The sequence below is a fragment of the Embiotoca jacksoni genome, unplaced genomic scaffold (genome assembly GCF_022577435.1).
Source record: "Embiotoca jacksoni isolate LCO1_2020_lvr unplaced genomic scaffold, fEmbJac1.0.p SCAF_10, whole genome shotgun sequence".
Taxonomy (NCBI): Eukaryota; Metazoa; Chordata; class Actinopteri; family Embiotocidae; genus Embiotoca; species Embiotoca jacksoni.
In genome coordinates this window covers 2382789-2400994 of record NW_027185230.1, presented here as the reverse complement: position 1 = coordinate 2400994, position 18206 = coordinate 2382789, and the positions used below count along the sequence as shown (strand labels likewise).

General features: G+C 43.8%; 2 protein-coding genes and 1 pseudogene across 2 annotated transcripts; all 3 read left to right on the top strand.

Annotated features, from left to right (window-relative positions):
- The first annotated feature begins 735 nt into the window (after window positions 1–735).
- LOC138205533 (GTPase IMAP family member 9-like) lies at window positions 736–3976 on the top strand (annotated as a pseudogene).
- Window positions 3977–4647: 671 nt separating this feature from the next.
- LOC138205526 (piggyBac transposable element-derived protein 4-like) lies at window positions 4648–6959 on the top strand. The gene is made up of 2 exons (XM_069161551.1): window positions 4648–5384; window positions 5589–6959. The coding sequence occupies exons 1-2, from the start codon at window positions 4649–4651 to the stop codon at window positions 6569–6571; spliced, it is 1719 nt and encodes a 572-aa protein (XP_069017652.1). The 5' UTR covers window position 4648; the 3' UTR covers window positions 6572–6959.
- Window positions 6960–11911: 4952 nt separating this feature from the next.
- On the top strand, window positions 11912–18175 carry LOC138204229 (glutamine synthetase-like). Its single transcript, XM_069159352.1, has 7 exons — window positions 11912–11948; window positions 14366–14540; window positions 14716–14877; window positions 14959–15105; window positions 15795–15922; window positions 16017–16216; window positions 17626–18175. Exons 2-7 carry the CDS (start codon window positions 14372–14374, stop codon window positions 17924–17926), a joined length of 1107 nt encoding a protein of 368 aa, XP_069015453.1. The 5' UTR covers window positions 11912–11948; window positions 14366–14371; the 3' UTR covers window positions 17927–18175.
- Window positions 18176–18206: the final 31 nt, after the last annotated feature.

The following is an 18206-nucleotide window of genomic DNA, read 5'->3' as shown; positions in this document are numbered from 1 at the left end:
ACAGTGGTGTCAGTATGTTTTTTTCCCCCTCTGAAAGTGAAAACTAGTTACCTGATCATCATTTCTCAAAATCAGAAAACATCCTCACTCTCTAGAAGGTCTATATTTTCAATATTTTCCCTTAACCCTCGTGTTGTCCTCGGGTCAAAATGACCTGCAGCTGTGTTCAACCAAGTTCCATTTTATTTCTATATTTTTATATTTTTAGGGATCATTGGTCATCATTCTTTAAAGAAACCCTCACAGCCTCCTTGTCACCAATGATCCCAAAAAATATGAAAATAAAATAGAACTTGGTTGAACACAGCTGCGGGTCATTTTGATCCAAGGACAACAGGAGTGTTAAGTACTTATCTATCATCATGTTAGAAACTTTCACAAATCATATTTTTTGTTTATGGGTGGATCAAATTAAAATGATTGTGTTTGCTTAAAATTTGTGCAGAAATTATATTTATCAGTGTCAATTAATACGATGAAAACGGATAATCGACTGTTATAAAGAACACATATTTTTTCAGCCTTTCTTCTTAAATGTAAAGACTTTCTTAGTTTTCACTATCATTAAGATTGACATCGATTGATAAACTGCAAAGAGCATGCATGTTACACATTTTGGATTGAATATTTATCAGCTGATCAAATATATTGATACAAAATATACAATAATCAATGTCCTGTGTCAGAGGATGAATGGTACCCCTGAAGTTACCGTGCGGGAGGACACATTCATGCGTGCTCTTTATTGGTAGCTCCACTTCGATCTGCTCAAATGCCTTGTTAATCATTGGGAAGAGGGGGATGACGACATCCTGCCCTTAGCAACGGTCGAGTCTCTACGGCAACATCCTCCGATGTCCCCTCTCTCTGCTGTTGTCACCGTGACTCTCTTCTGTTATCAGTGAGACGGAGAGAGCGCTTCATTCGGATGACCTGATGATCGTGGAGGATGCTGTGTTGTCATGGGTGGCGTGAGAGCGACCACCGCAGCGGCAGCAGTTTGTGTCTGGCGACTTGAGTGCCTGAAGTTGGAGTGGACGCTGGGCAACTTGTGCACGACGCCCTCTCCTCCTCATCACCGTCAGTCATCTTTAATCCTGCACAAGACCAGAAACCTGCAGCGCGGTGCTGTCCTTTCTCATCTGGATCCTTTTGTGTCTGCGCCTAGCCTACCGCGTCTCATCCAGCGGCGCGTGCGGCTGAATGGATCCCGCCGTGCTTATCTTCCTGTTGTACGTGATGATCGCGCACGAACTGGTCTGCGGTTGGATGCATTACCGGAGGCATAGCGCCAAACCTCGCAAACGAGCAGCTGGACCTCTGCTGCGCTCAAGGTGCGCGCGCGCGCGCGTGCGTGCGTGCGTGTGTGTGTGTGTGTGTGTGTGTGTGTGTGTGTGTGTGTGTGGATCAATGGTTGATTGCAGAAAAAAATGATGCAATATGAACTAAAGTTATATGGTGCAGTGGATGTCTCACTCTTCACTCTTTCTAGTAGAACCTGTGAGATTGTACTATCTCCCTTTAAATTACCTGTACTTCCTCCTCAGTTCCCGGGTGTGTCAGGGACCCTGGAGGGCCACCAGCCAGTCGGTCAGGACTTACAGAGGAGGGGGGGACATGAGGAAGAGTGGACGCTTTGTGAGGAAGGCCTGATGAAGAGAGAGGAGAGACACCTGTTGAATAATGACTTCAGAGAGTGAGCTGGTTTGCAAGCCTGATCCAGTTCACCTCACCTTTAATTCAGCTGCACATATGGGCATTTGACCAAATATTACTGTGGTTATGTCTGTGACATGTAAAGCATTTGACATCTTTACCAAAAGGAATCCATGTCTGACTTCAATCAAGATGCAGAAGGCCAAACTGCAGAGCGGGTAAGAATAACAAGGCCACAAAAATGCAGCATTTTTTCTATAATATAAGGCACTGCATGTCAAGTGATGTACATGACGGAGCCTCTTTTCATCTGTTTACAATTCAGTTGCACCTTTCCCAAAGGGTTGTTCTGTGCTTTTTTTTTTTTTTTTGGTTCAAAGACAACCTTTTAACCCTTGTGTTGTCCTCGGGGTCTCTGTGACCCGGGTCCACAGGTAACAGCGGCGAGATCGTGATCACTCGTGTTGTCCTCGGGGTCACAGAGACCCGGGGTACTTGTTTTTCTTTGCAAAATGATTTTCACTCCATATTTTCATAGCACCACAGGCACCAAACTATTTTTTTTTTTTTTTTTTTTTTTTTTTTTTTTGCAAATGTGCACAAAATTGACAAGAAACTGATCAAAGTGATTCAACATATGTTTCAATATATTTCAGTAAATAATTTAATACATTAAGTATCAAAGTCAGGATAAATACTCTTTCAGACATTCAAAACGTGAAAAACCCCATGGAAGGAAACAAATAAATATTTCAATAAATAAGATAATGTTGCACTAAATAAAGACATCCTGTAAGGTCACTTGTCCTTCCTGTGAGCTTGTAGTGACACGATAAGCCTGAGAGTCCCAGCGGGGGCAGCAGGCCTCACGCGGAGCCTCCGGTCCTCACAGGACGTCCTCGGGTCTCTGTGACCCAGGCCTCGCGTTCAACGCAATCCTCGTGCTCAACACAACCCTCGTCCTCGGGTCTCTGTGACCCAGGCCTCCTTTTTTTGCGACATATAAATGTGTCCAATTCCATTGTAACTGAAGAAGAATACATTTATTGTGTAATGTCTGTTGTAACCATATTGTTTATGCGCTACCTGTTCTTAATCTTGTCTTTTTTGTGGAATGTTTCCAACAGTCACAGAGATGTTACGAGGAAACAATCGGTCTTCCGCGGGGACTGTTCCTGTTGGTGATATTGGTAAGCGGACAAACGTGCCACTGCCAAAAGAAACACAAAGGTAAGTGTTACCAAAAACACATACAAAATAAGCAAACCATCACCGAGTCAGCAGGTTTGTCAGGAGAGCAGAGTGAATGCGAGAAGCCCCTCATATGACTCTAAATGTAGACAAAGAAGCGTTTGTAATTCTGAAAATGAGTTGGTCCATTCGCGAGTACACCAACACAACCGATGTTCTCTCCTGCGGTACTGCCGACGGTTGGGAATACAAAGTCACGTATGTAGAGCTGCTTCTGGCTTTATAGCTTCTATATTATTGTAGTGTTGTATTGAGGATAGTAATAACTTGAGAATGCACACAGTTGCACAAAGAACGAGCACTTGATTTAGTGAAACAAATGTTGTCGTTGTTTAGTTTGTGGTTTTTTTTTAAATTATTTATCCTGCACAGGGTCCACGTATCTGAAGGAGCTGCGAGTCGTTTTATTTGGAAAATCGGATCGGGCAAGAGTTCGTCAGGAAACACCATCCTGGGCCACGTTGATGCCTTCAAAGAGGACACGTCACCTCAATCTGTGACTAAAGAATGCCAAAAACAACAAGTGAAATACGGCGACAGGAAACTGGTCGTCGTCGACTCTCCGGGGCTGTTTGACACCAACAAAACCCAACAGCAAGTGAAAGTCAGCATCGGGACGTGCGTGGAGCAGTCCGTCCCGGGGCCCCACGCTTTCCTGTTGGCGATCGCTCTCAAGTCGAGGTTCACGCAGGAGGAGCGGGACGCGGTGAAGTGGATCCAGGACAACTTTGGACCGGACGCCGACACCTACATCCTGGTGCTGTTTACACACGCTGACCTGCTGCTGGATAAATCTGTGGAGGAATACGTGGCGGAGAGCAAACATCTACAAAAGCTGATCAACGGGTGCGGAGGAAGCATTCGCTAGTCAACGACCGGAGGCCGGCCGAGCAGGATCCGGGTCGAGGAGCTTCTACGCAAGACAGAAGACACGGTGAAATTCAACGGAGGAAAACACTACACCAGTCGGATGTACCGCGAAGCCCAGAGGAGACTCGAGGAGAGGAGGGAGAAGAGGAGGCAGGAGGAAGAGCGAAGAACAAGGCAGGAGAAATGCGGACTGGTGTAAAGCAGCAGGCTTGGCGTTGCTGGGAGTGGTCGTGGCAGGAGCGTTTTACCCTTCGTACGCTCTCTTGGCACCGGGTGGAGGACTGGGACTAAGAAATGTCTACGATTGCACAATGGACATGTTTTTCTGAGTGAGTCACCTGTGATAAAAAATGAACAATTGGTAACAGAGGCCTGACGGTTGTACAATTTGTAAAAAAAAAAAACAACAACAAAAAAAAAACAGGACTCGGGTGCCACGCATACTCCTCGTCCTCGCGTCTCCCACACACACACACACCCCTCGTCCTCTCGTGCCGAGTACGCCCCTCGTCCTCTCGTACCGAGTACGCCCCTCGTCCTCTCGTACCTAGTACGCCCCTCGTCCTCGCGTCTCCCACACACACACACACCCCTCGTCCTCTCGTACCGAGTACGCCCCTCGTCCTCTCGTACCGAGTACGCCCCTCGTCCTCTCGTACCGAGTACGCCCCTCGTCCTCTCGTACCTAGTACGCCCCTCGTCCTCGGGTCTCCCGCAGGCAAACAAAAAAAGCAGAGATGGACTCGATCGCCTGTAGAAAATCTCGACCCGGTCCACGTTTTTGTCTAGTTTGCGTACGAGCAAACGTAACATATTAATCTAGCCTCCGCGACAGGTGCAGACGCCCGAATCTGTCCTACACCTCGAAGCCATGGCTGCGCGTTTCACAGCCGAACAGGTCGTGCAACAGCTCATGTCGGACATGCAGCAAGATTACGAAGACGAAGCGGAGGACGTGTCTGAGGAAGAAGACGGGGAAGAGTACAATCCGGACCACGACGAGTCCGCCTCGGAAGACGAAGAACAGGAAATTCCCCCGGGTGAAACTCTCCTCTCCAAAAACGGAAAAATAACATGGTCGTCAGCGTCGTACGCAAGAGGGCCAAGTAGAGCCGGAGGACCGCCGGAGGGGACCGAGGCGGAGCCAGGTCCCACCGCGTACGCGGCGTCGCACGCTCGCGACATAGCCTCTACCTTCTCCCTGTTTGTCACCCCGGCGATAGAAAAGATCATCCTGGAGATGACCAATCTTCAGGGTTTCAGAAGGTATGGAGAGGGCTGGAAAGCGATGAAGGAGACCGATCTGCGCGCATACATAGGGCTGCTCATCCTAGCCGGCGTCTACAGGTCCCGAGGTGAGACCGCGGCCAGTCTGTGGGACGCGGAGAGCGGAAGGGTTATTTTCCGTGCCACTATGCCACTCAAAGTCTATCACACTTACTCGAGATTTTTACGGTTCGACGACCGCGAGACGAGACCCGCCAGACGCGCTGCGGACAAACTGGCAGCCGTACGAGAGGTCTGGGACACGTGGGCGGAGCGACTGCCGCTCCTCTACAACCCAGGGCCCGAAGTGACCGTGGATGAGCAACTGGTGCCATTCGGAGGTGGGGTTTCTACATTGTTTTTTTTGTTGTGTCTCGTTGTTTACAGTGTTTTTTTTTTTTACAAAAAATAACCTAACCGTGCGATTGCCAGCTAGAGAAAAAAAAAATAAAACAATTAATAAATTAGAAAATTAAATAATTAAAGAAATGTTACAAAATAAAAAAAATCATGACACAACCAAATGTCTTCTCCCCTCTCCAAAGGTCGTTGTCCGTTCCGTCAGTACATGCCCAGCAAGCCTGCGAAATACGGGATCAAGTCGTGGGTGGCTTGCGACGCCAGATCCAGCTACGCTTGGAAGATGCAAGTCCACACCGGGAAGCCTCGCAGCGGTGGCTCGGAGAAGAACCAGGGGATGCGAGTCGTGCTCGACGTGACGGAGGGTCTCGGCGGTCGCAACGTGACCTGCGACAACTTCTTCACTTCTTACGAACTCGGACGAGAGCTCCTGAAGAGGAACGTCACCATGGTCGGCACGGTGCGCAAGAACAAACCCGAGCTTCCGCCTGCGCTGCTTACGCCAAAGGACAGACGGGTGTTCTCGTCAAAGTTCGCATTCACGCCCACGACCGCTCTGGTGTCCTACTTCCCAAAGAAGAACAAGAACGTGCTACTCATGAGCACGCGCCACACAGAGGCCGCTGTCAGCGATCGCGACGACAGGAAGCCTGCCATCATCCTAGACTACAACTGCCACAAAGGAGGTGTGGACAACCTGGACAAGGTGATAGGGACGTACAGTTGCAGACGGATGACCGCTCGCTGGCCCCTGGTCGTATTCCACAACATCATCGACGTGTCCTCCTACAACGCGTTTGTGATATGGAGAGAGCTTAACCCTACCTGGATGCTTGGTAAAAAGAACAACAGGAGGGTGTTCCTGGAGCAGCTGGGCAAGGCGCTCGTAACCCCGTTCATCGAAAGAAGGGAACGTCTCCCCCGCACGGAAGCCGCCGCGTCGCTCGTGAAGGCCGTTCAGAGGTCCAGGTCTTGCGACGAGCCCGAGGATCAGCCCGCCCTCGCGTCGGCCCCAAACAGCGCGCCGGCTCTTGGGGCGAGTAAGAGGAAGAGGTGTCAGATCTGCCCGCCGAAGAAGGACAGTAAAACTCACACAGTGTGCTACGCGTGTAAGAGATACATCTGCAAGGGCTGCGCGGTCGCCTGCTGTCCCGCGTGTGCACGTTGAGCCCGTAGATGGCGCGGGACAGTTTGACCTGAGGACTCTGCGTGTACATACGATATGAGATAACGCTGGACGGTTTGACCCAGAGGACACCGGGTGTGTAGACAATATGGTATGTTACATTTCATGTAGCTGATGCTTTTTACCCAAAGCGACTTTTACAACACACCATCATCGGGAGCAATTTTAGGGTTCAGTGTCTTGCTCAAGGACACTTAGGCATGTGGACAGGAGGGGCTGGGATTGAACCACCAACCCTATGATTAGTGTGAAACCCACTCTACCGAGTGAGCTACAGCCTCCCAGTGTACATACTGTCCATAATGGTTATATTGTACGTGTATAGCAGTACTTGTAATCTGTGCAATGACAATAAAGTGAAATGTGAATCTGAATCTGAATCTGAATCTGAATGTCAATATGAGATCACGCTGCGCGGGTTGACCCGAGGGCGCTGAGTGTACAGACAATATGAGATGGCGATGGACAGTTTGACCCGAGGGCGCTGGGTGTCAAGGAAATGTGAGGACAACACAAGGGTTAAAGCCAGGAGTCATATTTGCCTTTTTACTTGTCTAAGATGAACCATGTAAATTCTATTTTCCCTGTTTGTTTAAGTTCAAGGAGCTTTGACTTGTTTCTCCTGTCTGTCAGGTGTCAATATCAAATAAAGAGGCCATGAAAGTCAGCTTGTATTTAATACAGTGGAATGGGACACATTTAGTTGCACAAAAGTGAGATAACCTTCAAGCGTGGTTGAGATTGTTCAACTAATGGAGAGTATTGTGTTAGTGACACCTTTTGCTTTACCTACACCTGAAACGAACACTCATGTATGACCCAGGTTGAAGAAGGAAGTCATGTGAGGGAGATCATTTGAAAACGTGGTAAAGTCCCCATAAGGAGGATGCTAGGTGGTTCGATGTAACAAACATAGGACTTTTCACCCTTGAAGAGTTGAGGAGAAAACAAAAGTAGACCTCGGATTTCATTACACTCGTAAGTTATATACAATATGTAGCCTATTAAACGTACCTAATGTACGTGAAGTAACTTATGTAATGTGTCTAATGATACTTTGATAGAATGACCAATCATGATCTCTTTCCATGTGGTTCTGGTGGTTAAATCTAAGGCACCTTATACATGGAAGAAAATAAATGTGACACTAACACGGTACCCTAGCATCTTTGCAGATGATTGATTGAGTGGTTGGTTGGTTGGTTGGTTGGTTGGCTTGTTGGTTGGTTCAATCATTGATTGCACCTCACAACCTACCAAAATACTGTTGACAGGATCAGTGTGAGGAGGAAAAACAAACAAAAATCCTCACTCCCTAACCAATAACAGTTAATGCCGGGCTCAGTAGTGAAGAGAAATCCAAATGGCATGTCGTTTTTATTATTGGTTAAGACGTTTCCTGAGTCCTTTAAAGCAGCCAGTTGCTAAGAAAGAGGGCAGAGCCACGCGGGCAGCTCTTGCAGCTCTTGCAGCTCTTGCAGTCCACCATACAAGAACTTACGTTAACATGCTCAAATTGGTTAATCAGCACAAAGTACAGCTAAGTCTGATGTCATCGGTTTTACAAGTATTTGGCCATGAACCAAAGTACTGGACAAGCTGAAATGCAGATCTAATGAAGAAGCTGTATCAAAAGATTTCAACATATAATCTTAATTTGCTTGTGGCGCCGTGTAACCAGCAGCTCACCGCAGCCATCTCAATACATTGCCGCCTAATTCAAATAGTTGTTGAGATGTTTACGCCTGAGTTAGTACATACAATAATTCTGTGGATTTTGTGATTGTTTTGTTTAGTATATTTTGAATAAGGTACGGTGACCACTCTTTATTCTATATTGTTTTCAGTTTGGTGCAGTTTAAACTGTTTCTTTTGCACTTCATCCCTCTTTCCTCAGTGTTGGTAATCAGATTTAACTGATATGTTACACAACAAGGAAATTAAAGCCATGCGGAGGAATCTGGTCCATCAAGATTCCACATTGACAAAAGCTGTTATGGCTGTTATAGCTGTTATACCCAGCCCTATTAAATTGTTCTACTTACACAATAGACATTTAATTAGGGGGCGGCACGGTGGTGCAGTGGTTAGCATTGTCGCCTCACAGCAAAAAGGTTCCGGGTTTAAATCCGGTCCTGGTCCTTTCTGTGTGGAGTTTGCATGTTCTTCCTGTGCTTGTGTGGGTTCTCTCCGGGTTCTCCGGCTTCCTCCCATCATCCAAAAACATGCACCTCAAGTCAGGTTACCTGGCGCCGCGCTAGTGGCAGCCTGCTGCAGCAGCTCCCCCCTGAGAGCCCCCCTGCTGTAGCGAAGAAATTTCCCCTCGGGGATTAATAAAGTGAAATTAAAAAATAAACACACCCACAAACTGAACAAACAAAAAGAGAACTCTTATTGCTTCCTGTATGCTGCTGTAGCGAAATAAATTTCCCCTTGGGAATTAATAAAGTAACTACCTACCTACCTAACTTGGTGTTCATGCAATTAGCTTCATGAATAAAGACCTGTATTAGCTTTAACTTTTGAACTTTAGCTGTTACCCTGTCATAAATTCTGCTTTAAAAACCCATTTATACATCAGGAAAATGCTGTCATGAGCACGCACAGGTCCTTCAGTTGAAGGTGCAAATGTCATGTTCATCAACTACATGAGCAGTTTTCTGTTAGTTACAATTCATGCAGCTATAATTCATCACAATCATCCTGATACTATTCCTTTAAAACTCGCGCAGTAACTCTTGGCAAAGACATGTAAGCAGCTTTTAATTTGATTTAATGATGATAAACCATGTCAGATGTGTTTGCTGGCATTCACTGTGTTTCATGGGCCAATGAAAATGATGCCCATCCAGAACAGTCTACACTGGACCTGATGGGTTTTGGAGCACACCCCAAATTACCGTGAATGTCCGTGCAGAATTTCTTTCCAATCCATATGATAGTTTTTGTAATATTTCACACACGCATAGTGAACGGATGAACACACTGACTCTGCATTCCCTTGAGCGAGCTAAAAGTGTTTTAACAAAATAAAGTCAGTCAAGATAAACAAAAAAACATTCAACTTTTACAAGTATAATTAGAAGACAGAGATACATTTTAAACCTTGTGTGTTCATAGAATAATCGGAAACGGTCAGATAACTTCTCCAAAAAGAACTACAACAAGCAATTTTTTTTTTAAGTTAATGTTTTTGTGATTTCGTAGCACTTTTGTACCTCGTAGAAATCGAAGCAGACCGAGAGTTCTTATCTCTCATAGCGAAAGCTTTTTCTCTTATATCAGTGAAACATGACATATAGTGAAGCAGACATTTGTGTATCTCATCAATCAGTCACCGACTCAGCATTTGGAAGCTGACAGTTGTTTTTGAGACAGTTCAGATCTCTTCGAGCTCATCATCTGTGACAGACGTCTTGGCTGTTGGATGAGTTGGCTCATTACTGTATAGTACAGAGAGTAAAGATGAGATGTCATGAGCTTATCAACAGTTACTGTAAATGTATTTCATCATGGTAGACAGAGCCGTCAGAAACTCCCGCAGGTTGAACTAGACACAACACAGCCTGGAATTGACATTAAGGCTTTCAACAGCATATGAGTCAGCACTTAGGGGAAGACCAGGTTACAATGGTTACGCACTCTCGCCATTCAAAAGAACGAGATTAACTTGACTTTAAATTGTTCACTCATGGTTGTGTTGCTTTCTCTCTCTGCTCTCCCCTTACCCCAACGGTTGAGGCAGATGGCCGCCCACCTGGTTCTGTCTAAGGATTTCTTCCTGTTGAAAGACAGTTTTTCCTTCCCACTGTCACTTGTGTGGGAATTGTTGAATTGTTGGGTTTCTCTCAAGTGGCAACCAACCGTGACATCACCCATTGGCATATGAACTGCCACTCTGAAGCCTCGAGCTGGGGAGGAGCAAACTGTAAATCTGAGACGATCTGATTGGGAACCCAAGGACACTATTCCTCGTCCACCGATAGCGGAAACCTGAGAGCACCACAGGCCTGTCAAAAGTCCAGACACTTCCCCAAAAAAGGCCTCATATCTAATTTGTAAAGGGATTATTTTCAGATGGATCTCCAGCAAACTACCAAGAAGGAATTGCTTTAGCGAATGACACCAAAATGACTGGTAGAAAAAATGATTGACTTTGTATGTGGAGAGAAGTTGAAAGGGACTCTATGGAGCCAGATTCCTTTTTGGAGCCAACCCTTAGTGGCCCTCGGTGGAATTGCACCTCCGTATTGTCCTCACTTGTCAGACCCGAAAACTACGTCCACATTTATATACAGTCTATGATTTCTCTCTATATTGTTGCAAAGTTTTGTTGTAAAAACTTCACTAAGTGAAGGGCCCTGAGATGACTTTTGTTGTGTTTTGGCACAATATAAATACATTTGAATTGAATTGAATTGAATTGAATTGAATTGAATTGAATTGAATTGAATTGAATTGAATTGAATTGAATTGAATTGAATTGAATTGAATTGAATTGAATTGAATTGAATTGAATTGAATAAATGACTAGCTCCTCCTTTTGAAACCCAACTTCCCAAAAAATAATGTTGTTTTATATTTAGCCAATATAGTAATTCAGTTGTCGGGGGTCCCCTGGGGGTCCTTGGTGGTCCATCAACCCTTCAAGTTTACAATCTTGTTTTTGTCTTTGGGCCACCTCTGTGCCCACATCACACCCTCACAGTGTCCCATGTGACCTCTTTCTGCAGGAGTTGTTAAATTTCTGCCCTGCTGCCTGCTCTCAGAACAGCTAATCTGATGGAAACTGAACATATCAGCAACTTTAAGTTTCTAATTGTGTTCAGTAGGCGGCAAGACTTCCAGCTCAGCAAGCAACAGTCGGTCACCGTCAGCAGATGGCCTCTCCGGCACATGTAGGTGTTTATCATTATTTCTCCAGGGACAATATGGTCACCTCAGCTGTACTTGCGCAGTCACCTGACTATCTTATTGGGTTGTTTTCTTTAATATACAGAGGTCAGAATGGGTTGATTTGGACCCAGTTGGTTAATTTAAAGCTTTGTATCTGCTGGCAGTGAACAGTTTGGGCTTAATGTGTTTACTGCTTGATTTATACATTGTTTGCAATAATGTCACAGCTTTGAATCTCTTTGTGTAAAGTCCCGCAGGATTCGATTTGGTCTAGCATGATTTGTAATGGAAACATAAATCACACACCGACGATGGCAGAAAGCCTTTACGTGTCACATTTCATTAAAGACACGTGTGATTGTCATCACAATGGTCATTTACATTCCGGTTAAATACCACAAACAGGTTCCCCCACATCACCCTCCGAGCTTTCCTTTCAACACTTGAAGTCTCCTGTAACACAGTAAGTCCAAATGTGTTTGTGTTTTTTGTAGTTAATTTGCTTTGTTAAAAGAACTGACGATTAATTGTCTTATTTTTAGCTTTTGAGACTCATAATTGAGATAACTTTAAAAAAAATTAATACATTTGTTACATGTGTTAAATCTTTAGGTTTAATGTTATACTGTAAATATCTGAAAGTATAAAGTTAAGATATTTTTTTTTTCCAAAGTACGTTACTGAAGTCCAGATGAAACTTTTTTTCACAAGTTTCTCAGGTTAAGAAACGTCCAATTGTATATATATATATATATATATATATATATATATACATATACATATATATATATGTACAGCACATTCTTTAAAAAAGTAGAGATTTTAAGAATTGAGCCTCAGAGACTAAACATCAAATGTTACAAACATTGTTTTTTTCATATACTAAAATGACTATTGTTATTTATAACAGCTGAAATATCTGGTTTCAGTAAATATTAATACACAGTTGTGAAATGTGATAGTGTGCATTGCTACTCTGAAATGATCATTTTCAAACAGATATATTTTTTCTTCGTCTCTGTATTCCTGACAGTTTGCATTTCATGAATCCTTGTGACTGTAAAACTTTGTCTGTTCAAACCGGCTTTCAATCCCTACAGGTTTCTCTTTCAAACTAAACACAAAACCAGCTGGGCAGCTCCAGGGAAATGTCATATGAAGCTAAAGGATATGTTAACTGTTGAGGAAAAACCAGCTTAGCGGTTCAAACATGAAACACTTGCAAGTCGTTGACAAATAATTATTACGTTTTACAGCATAATATGGAGACAGTCACCTCCTTACAAACCATCTCAAAGCTTAACTTTAATAGTGGACTGTCACCAAAAACCTTCACTGCATTAGTCAGTTAAACATAATCAGATCATTTTCATGTTTCCACGCTGGTGGCAGTTGTAGCCAGAAACATTATGTTTTTGGTTCGTCCATCCATCCGCCCTTCTCATTCTTGAGGACGCCTTTAGGACATTTCTTCAAACTTTTACTTGGCCTCAAGGATATACTGATGACATGCTGGTGGCCAAAATACATTTGTGGCCATAACTCAACAACTCATTCGTTATTTGTGACAACATTTCACACAAATGTATGATAAGATAAAATGATGAAGGTCAAATTCATTTTAACATCTTAATGTTCTGCAAAACATCTTTCTGGGCAAAATGTATGTCTACGCTAGCGTCAGTGCAAAAGGAAAAAAAGGAACTCAGGATGTCAAAAATTAGAAAAATTCCAATTACTGAACATGAATCCATTTAATTATGAACATGAACTGTTCTGAATTAGTACTATTGTAACTTCACCAATAGAACCCCCCACCATAAAAAACAACAACAACAACAAACAAACAAACAAACAAACAACAACAAAAACGTGATGGCTGAAGTTTAGCTGTGTATTCTCCAGTATGGTGAGTTTGAGTTTTACTCAGGCTTTTCTCAGATTGCTGTGTCAGCAAGTTACCCCTGCGTTTCCCCTGCTTTTATGTCGTTGTCACTTCCCCTCTTTTTAAGCAGCTCACATTGATGGGGAAGCCAACTTCCATTGACGTGGCAGAGAGACATTCATGGCCGGTGTTGGCTTGATGGTTTCTCTGGTAGCAATTTCTCGTCCTTTGTCCCTCTAGAATCCAGTTACAATGGCAACTTTTCTCAGTCCTTTGTCTGGGCTCCTGTGCCCCTTTTAGTTCCGGGCCTGGTGGGCTTACAGCTCAGTCGCTTAAATGTTGTAAGTCTATGTGAACAGCAGAGGAACGTCCTGACAACTGTTGAAATGGACTGGAGCTTGTACAGTTTAAACAGCAGAAGTGTAAGCACAGTTCAAATCTGGATCTGTGTTATGCACTAAGGCTAAGGCTTTCTCTTGACACATTTCTATACTTTTTCCTTAACTGATGTATTTCTAATTAACAGTCTAACAATCTGCCAAGTGTTAAAAGAAAAAGTGATCAGGTCTCTGAAATATCAATATCCTCTCCCACATTAATATATCTGGGAACTGGATGAAAACTTCACCTCACTTTTCAACTGCTCCACCCCACAATGTGGCCTGTAATTACAAGCAAGTTTCATGTACAAAAAAGGTTAAACTTTATGGCTTTGTGAGAACCTTTTACTTATTGTCATGAAGCTGGGTAAAGAAAGAAAGAAAGAAAGAAAGAAAGAAAGAAAGAAAGAAAGAAAGAAAGAAAGAAAGAAAGAAAGAAAGAAAGAAAGAAAGAAAAACGCAGACTGACCCCGCAGAAGTTACTTAATCTCGTTAATTTCTGGAAAAACTAGGACACAAAAGGTCAAATGTGACATACAGTAATGAAAACATCACCTGTAATAATAATAATAATAATAATAATAATAATAATAATAATGTGTTGTCTGATTGAAGGTGAACATGGCAGCAGTGTCGTCCAGCTCTCGCCTCAACAAGGCCGTGCGTCAGCAGTACATGAGCATGCCTCAGGGGGACAAGTGCCAGATCACCTACATCTGGATCGACGGCACCGGAGAGGGACTTCGCAACAAGACGAGGACTCTGGACAGCGAGCCTGATTGCATAGAAGGTAAATTACCTCAATTTAGGATCTAATACTTTCTACGGTGGGAGTGGCAGTTGGCCTAAAACTGAATATTTTACTGAGCTTCATTAGGTCAAAGGTCATTTTCATCCTTTAACTTTGAAAACTCTTGGTATTTTGGTGCAAGCGGTAATCTTCTGTGTAATTTGTGTCCTGTCAGATATTCCTGAGTGGAACTTTGATGGATCAAGCACCTTTCAGGCCGAAGGCAGCAACAGTGACATGTACCTCATCCCAGTCCGCATGTTCAGGGATCCCTTCACCCTCGACCCCAACAAGCTGGTCCTCTGCGAGGTTCTCAAATTCAGCCGTGCACCTGCAGGTACATTGTTCACATTTATACACCCTGTGCAGTTAAGGTCAGGACAAACAAGCTGAGCTGTGTTTTCTCTTCACTGCTTAGAAACGAACCAGCGAGCGGACTGCAACAAAGTGATGGAGGAGGTGAAAGAGGACTGCATATGGTTCGGTATGGAGCAGGAGTACACGCTGTTAGGAACAGATGGACATCCTTTTAGTTGGCCCCCAAATGGATACCCAGCACCCCAAGGTGAATCACCTGTCAGTTTTCTCTACTGTTCATTTATGTCAAGTGCTGACCAATACATTATGATTTATATACTATTAACAGAGCTGTGATAAGTCGCTTGCGCAAAGATCATCTGGGTTGCCAAGTTCTGGGAAAGCCCCGGTCTATTATTTGGATCATGGGCTGCAGAGTTTACACAGTATTCACATTTCAAATTACAGACTTGATCGATTGATTGATTGATTGATTGATTGATTGATTGATTGAAAAACAGATCACTTACACTTTATTAATTTTAGACCTCATTACTCATGTTGCTGGCTTCTAGCCTGTGTCCCGACCCCACAAGGGGCCCATGTGACTGTTAACAAGTCGGAAAAGAATTTGGACAAATCATTTCTGCAGCATTAAATTATGTTTATAAATGTATAAATTATCTAATCCCATCATGACTGGGAAACAAAACAAAAAAATGTGTTACTTTAGTGTACTAAGCCATTAGGTCCACACCTATCAGTCTCTAAAATATTTTTATAAAATCGTAATTTTTTTTTAAAGTGGCAACCCAAATGTTAACATTAATCAAAAATCTTTGTTTTATCATAAAGGGTTACAAATCTTGGCATTGTCAAGTCATCAGAAACACGTATTTTTGTGCAGGCTTTGCATGTATTGTGTCTTACCAGCCTCCCATCCTGTCCCACTGTAAGGCCCGTACTATTGTGGAGTCGGGGCAGACAATGCTTATGGACGAGACATTGTGGAGTGCCACTACAAGGCCTGCCTCTATGCTGGGGTTAAAATCTGTGGCACCAATGCTGAAGTTATGCCGTCTCAGGTAAGTGTCAGCATTACTGTAACGCATGGCGGAAAGAAGCAGCAGCCACATTAGGTTAATTATGCATGAAAGTAACGGATTCTTCTGACTTCAGTGGGAGTTCCAGGTGGGTCCCTGCGAGGGCATTGAGATGGCCGACCATCTGTGGGTCGCCCGCTTCCTGTTGCATCGTGTGTGTGAAGATTTTGGAGTTGTCGCAACACTGGACCCAAAACCAATGAAGGGCAACTGGAACGGTGCCGGTTGTCACACGAATGTCAGCACCAAGCAGATGAGGGAAGAAGGAGGGCTGCAGTGAGTTAACTTTTCCTCTGAAACTTGTCATGACTGTAATTCATTTATTTTGAATGATAACACCCTGAATAAATTAGCATAATCCTGTCGTATCTGAGTTCTCTCTTTCAACATTCATCCCCAAAAATAATGAACCACAAACGTTTTACACATTTTATTTTTTTGAATAATAATGTCAGCAGTATTTTCCCAGCCAGGGGTAGTCCAGAAAAACAGAGATCTAGAATTTAAAGATGTTTATCAATGCAAACCTTTAAACTGTTAGTCTTTCAATGGACGGTTTTTACAAAAGATAACAAGGTTCTAGTAGATTATATCATTCTTTAATTATTCAACGCATTCTTCTTCCCTGGCACTGACATTTCCCACAATGCAACTCAAGTGATCAGAGCAAGATCTCTATGCTAGTAGCAGCTAAGGTAGTCGTAAGCCACTAACCGCAAGCAGAGATGAGGAGAGGGCTGCAAAGGTCCGGTGGAATCTCTTCATTTTTTCCCCTTTCATTTCATGTACCTGAAAGCTGAGCGCAGAGCGCACATTAAAGCCAGTGTTCATTTTTTCAGAAAGAGAGTAGAGTCACAGGGAGCCAAATCCAGTAAGTAGGTAGGGGTGGACGGAAGAAACAATTCTGTTGTTGAAGGCAAGAAACTTGCGGGTTTTCAACACGCTGTGAGCAACCGCCATCGCACCACAGTTCACGTAATTTGCACTGAACGCTTCCCCTCAGACGCCTCAGAACATCACAGTAGAACTTTCTGTTGACAGTCTGACCCTTAGGGGAGGAATTCACAGTGCACAACCCCGCAAATGTCAGAGAAAACCCACCTCATTGTGCTCCCGATCTCAAGTGCCTTCTTCAGGACAGTGATGTTTCACCCCCTCCCAAACACAGTTGCTGAAAACCCCTCTCCAGGCTTATTGCTTCATTGCAATAGGCTTTCTGAAGCATTTCAAGATTTCCTAAGTATGACAAGGTTGATGTGCGCCCTCTGCTCATATCCATGTAGAAATCTCAGATGGACCAGTGGTCACAAAAACACCTGTAATGCCGGTACTGATTTTGATCATGCAATGAAACTTGGAATACTTACTCCCGAAAGTTATAGCTTCCCTTTGCTCCGTGCACGTCACACTGCTGCACACTGTTCAAAAGTGCTAAAGTTCAAGTAGGGGGGTAGGTTGAATGGATCAAACCCAGGACTTTCACCGAAGAGAACAGGGTTTGAGTCGAAGCAAGATTGAGTCCTTGAAATAAATCTTTTCCTAACCCACTAGTTTTATTTCCCTAAAGTAATGAGGTCAGGCAAAACACGACAATGACACAGTATTTGGAATGACAGGCGTATCACTTTGACGTGATACCGGGTTTCTCAATCACATCAACTAATCTCTTACTTCACTGATGACAGGTACATCGAGGAGGCCATTACAAAACTGAGCAAAAAACACGTTGAGCACATTCGCATGTATGACCCACATGGAGGCCAGGACAACATGAGGCGTCTCACGGGCCTCCATGAAACCTCCAGCATCAATGACTTCTCTGCCGGGGTGGCCAACCGAGGAGCCAGCATCCGCATCCCACGGCAGGTTGGGCAGGACAAGAGAGGTTACTTCGAGGACCGACGACCAGCAGCAAACTGCGACCCGTACACCGTGACGGGGGCCATCGCAAGAACCTGCCTGCTTGATTTAGAAGAGGAAGCGTAAAGCCCATAGGAGAGACCGGTGCAGCTTTGTAGACAGTATAGCAATATAACAAATATGTCTCTTAGTTTACTTGAAGTGGAAAAAAAAACGTTTACATCCAAGGCAAAGACATGAAGACATATGCTTGAATGTTTGTTGTTGCTATATTGATTTATTTAAGTTGATCCTTGTGCACTAACAGCTAATTCTAGCTTTCCTTAGAACTAAGACATTGATAGAATATTTTTCACAGCAGCTTTTTGACACTTGGAAATAGATTTTTATTTTTTTTCTGAACCCA

What these genes read in the sequence shown, in the direction of transcription:
- LOC138205526 (XM_069161551.1), top strand. Translation starts at nt 4,649, where the DNA reads ATGGCTGCGCGTTTCACAGCCGAACAGGTCGTGCAACAGCTCATGTCG. An exon ending in GCAACTGGTGCCATTCGGAG is followed by an intron (nt 5,385 to 5,588) that starts GTGGGGTTTCTA and finishes CCCTCTCCAAAG; the next exon opens with GTCGTTGTCCGTTCCGTCAG.
- LOC138204229 (XM_069159352.1), top strand. Translation starts at nt 14,372, where the DNA reads ATGGCAGCAGTGTCGTCCAGCTCTCGCCTCAACAAGGCCGTGCGTCAG. An exon ending in ATTCAGCCGTGCACCTGCAG is followed by an intron (nt 14,878 to 14,958) that starts GTACATTGTTCA and finishes TTCACTGCTTAG; the next exon opens with AAACGAACCAGCGAGCGGAC. An exon ending in AGGGAAGAAGGAGGGCTGCA is followed by an intron (nt 16,217 to 17,625) that starts GTGAGTTAACTT and finishes CACTGATGACAG; the next exon opens with GTACATCGAGGAGGCCATTA.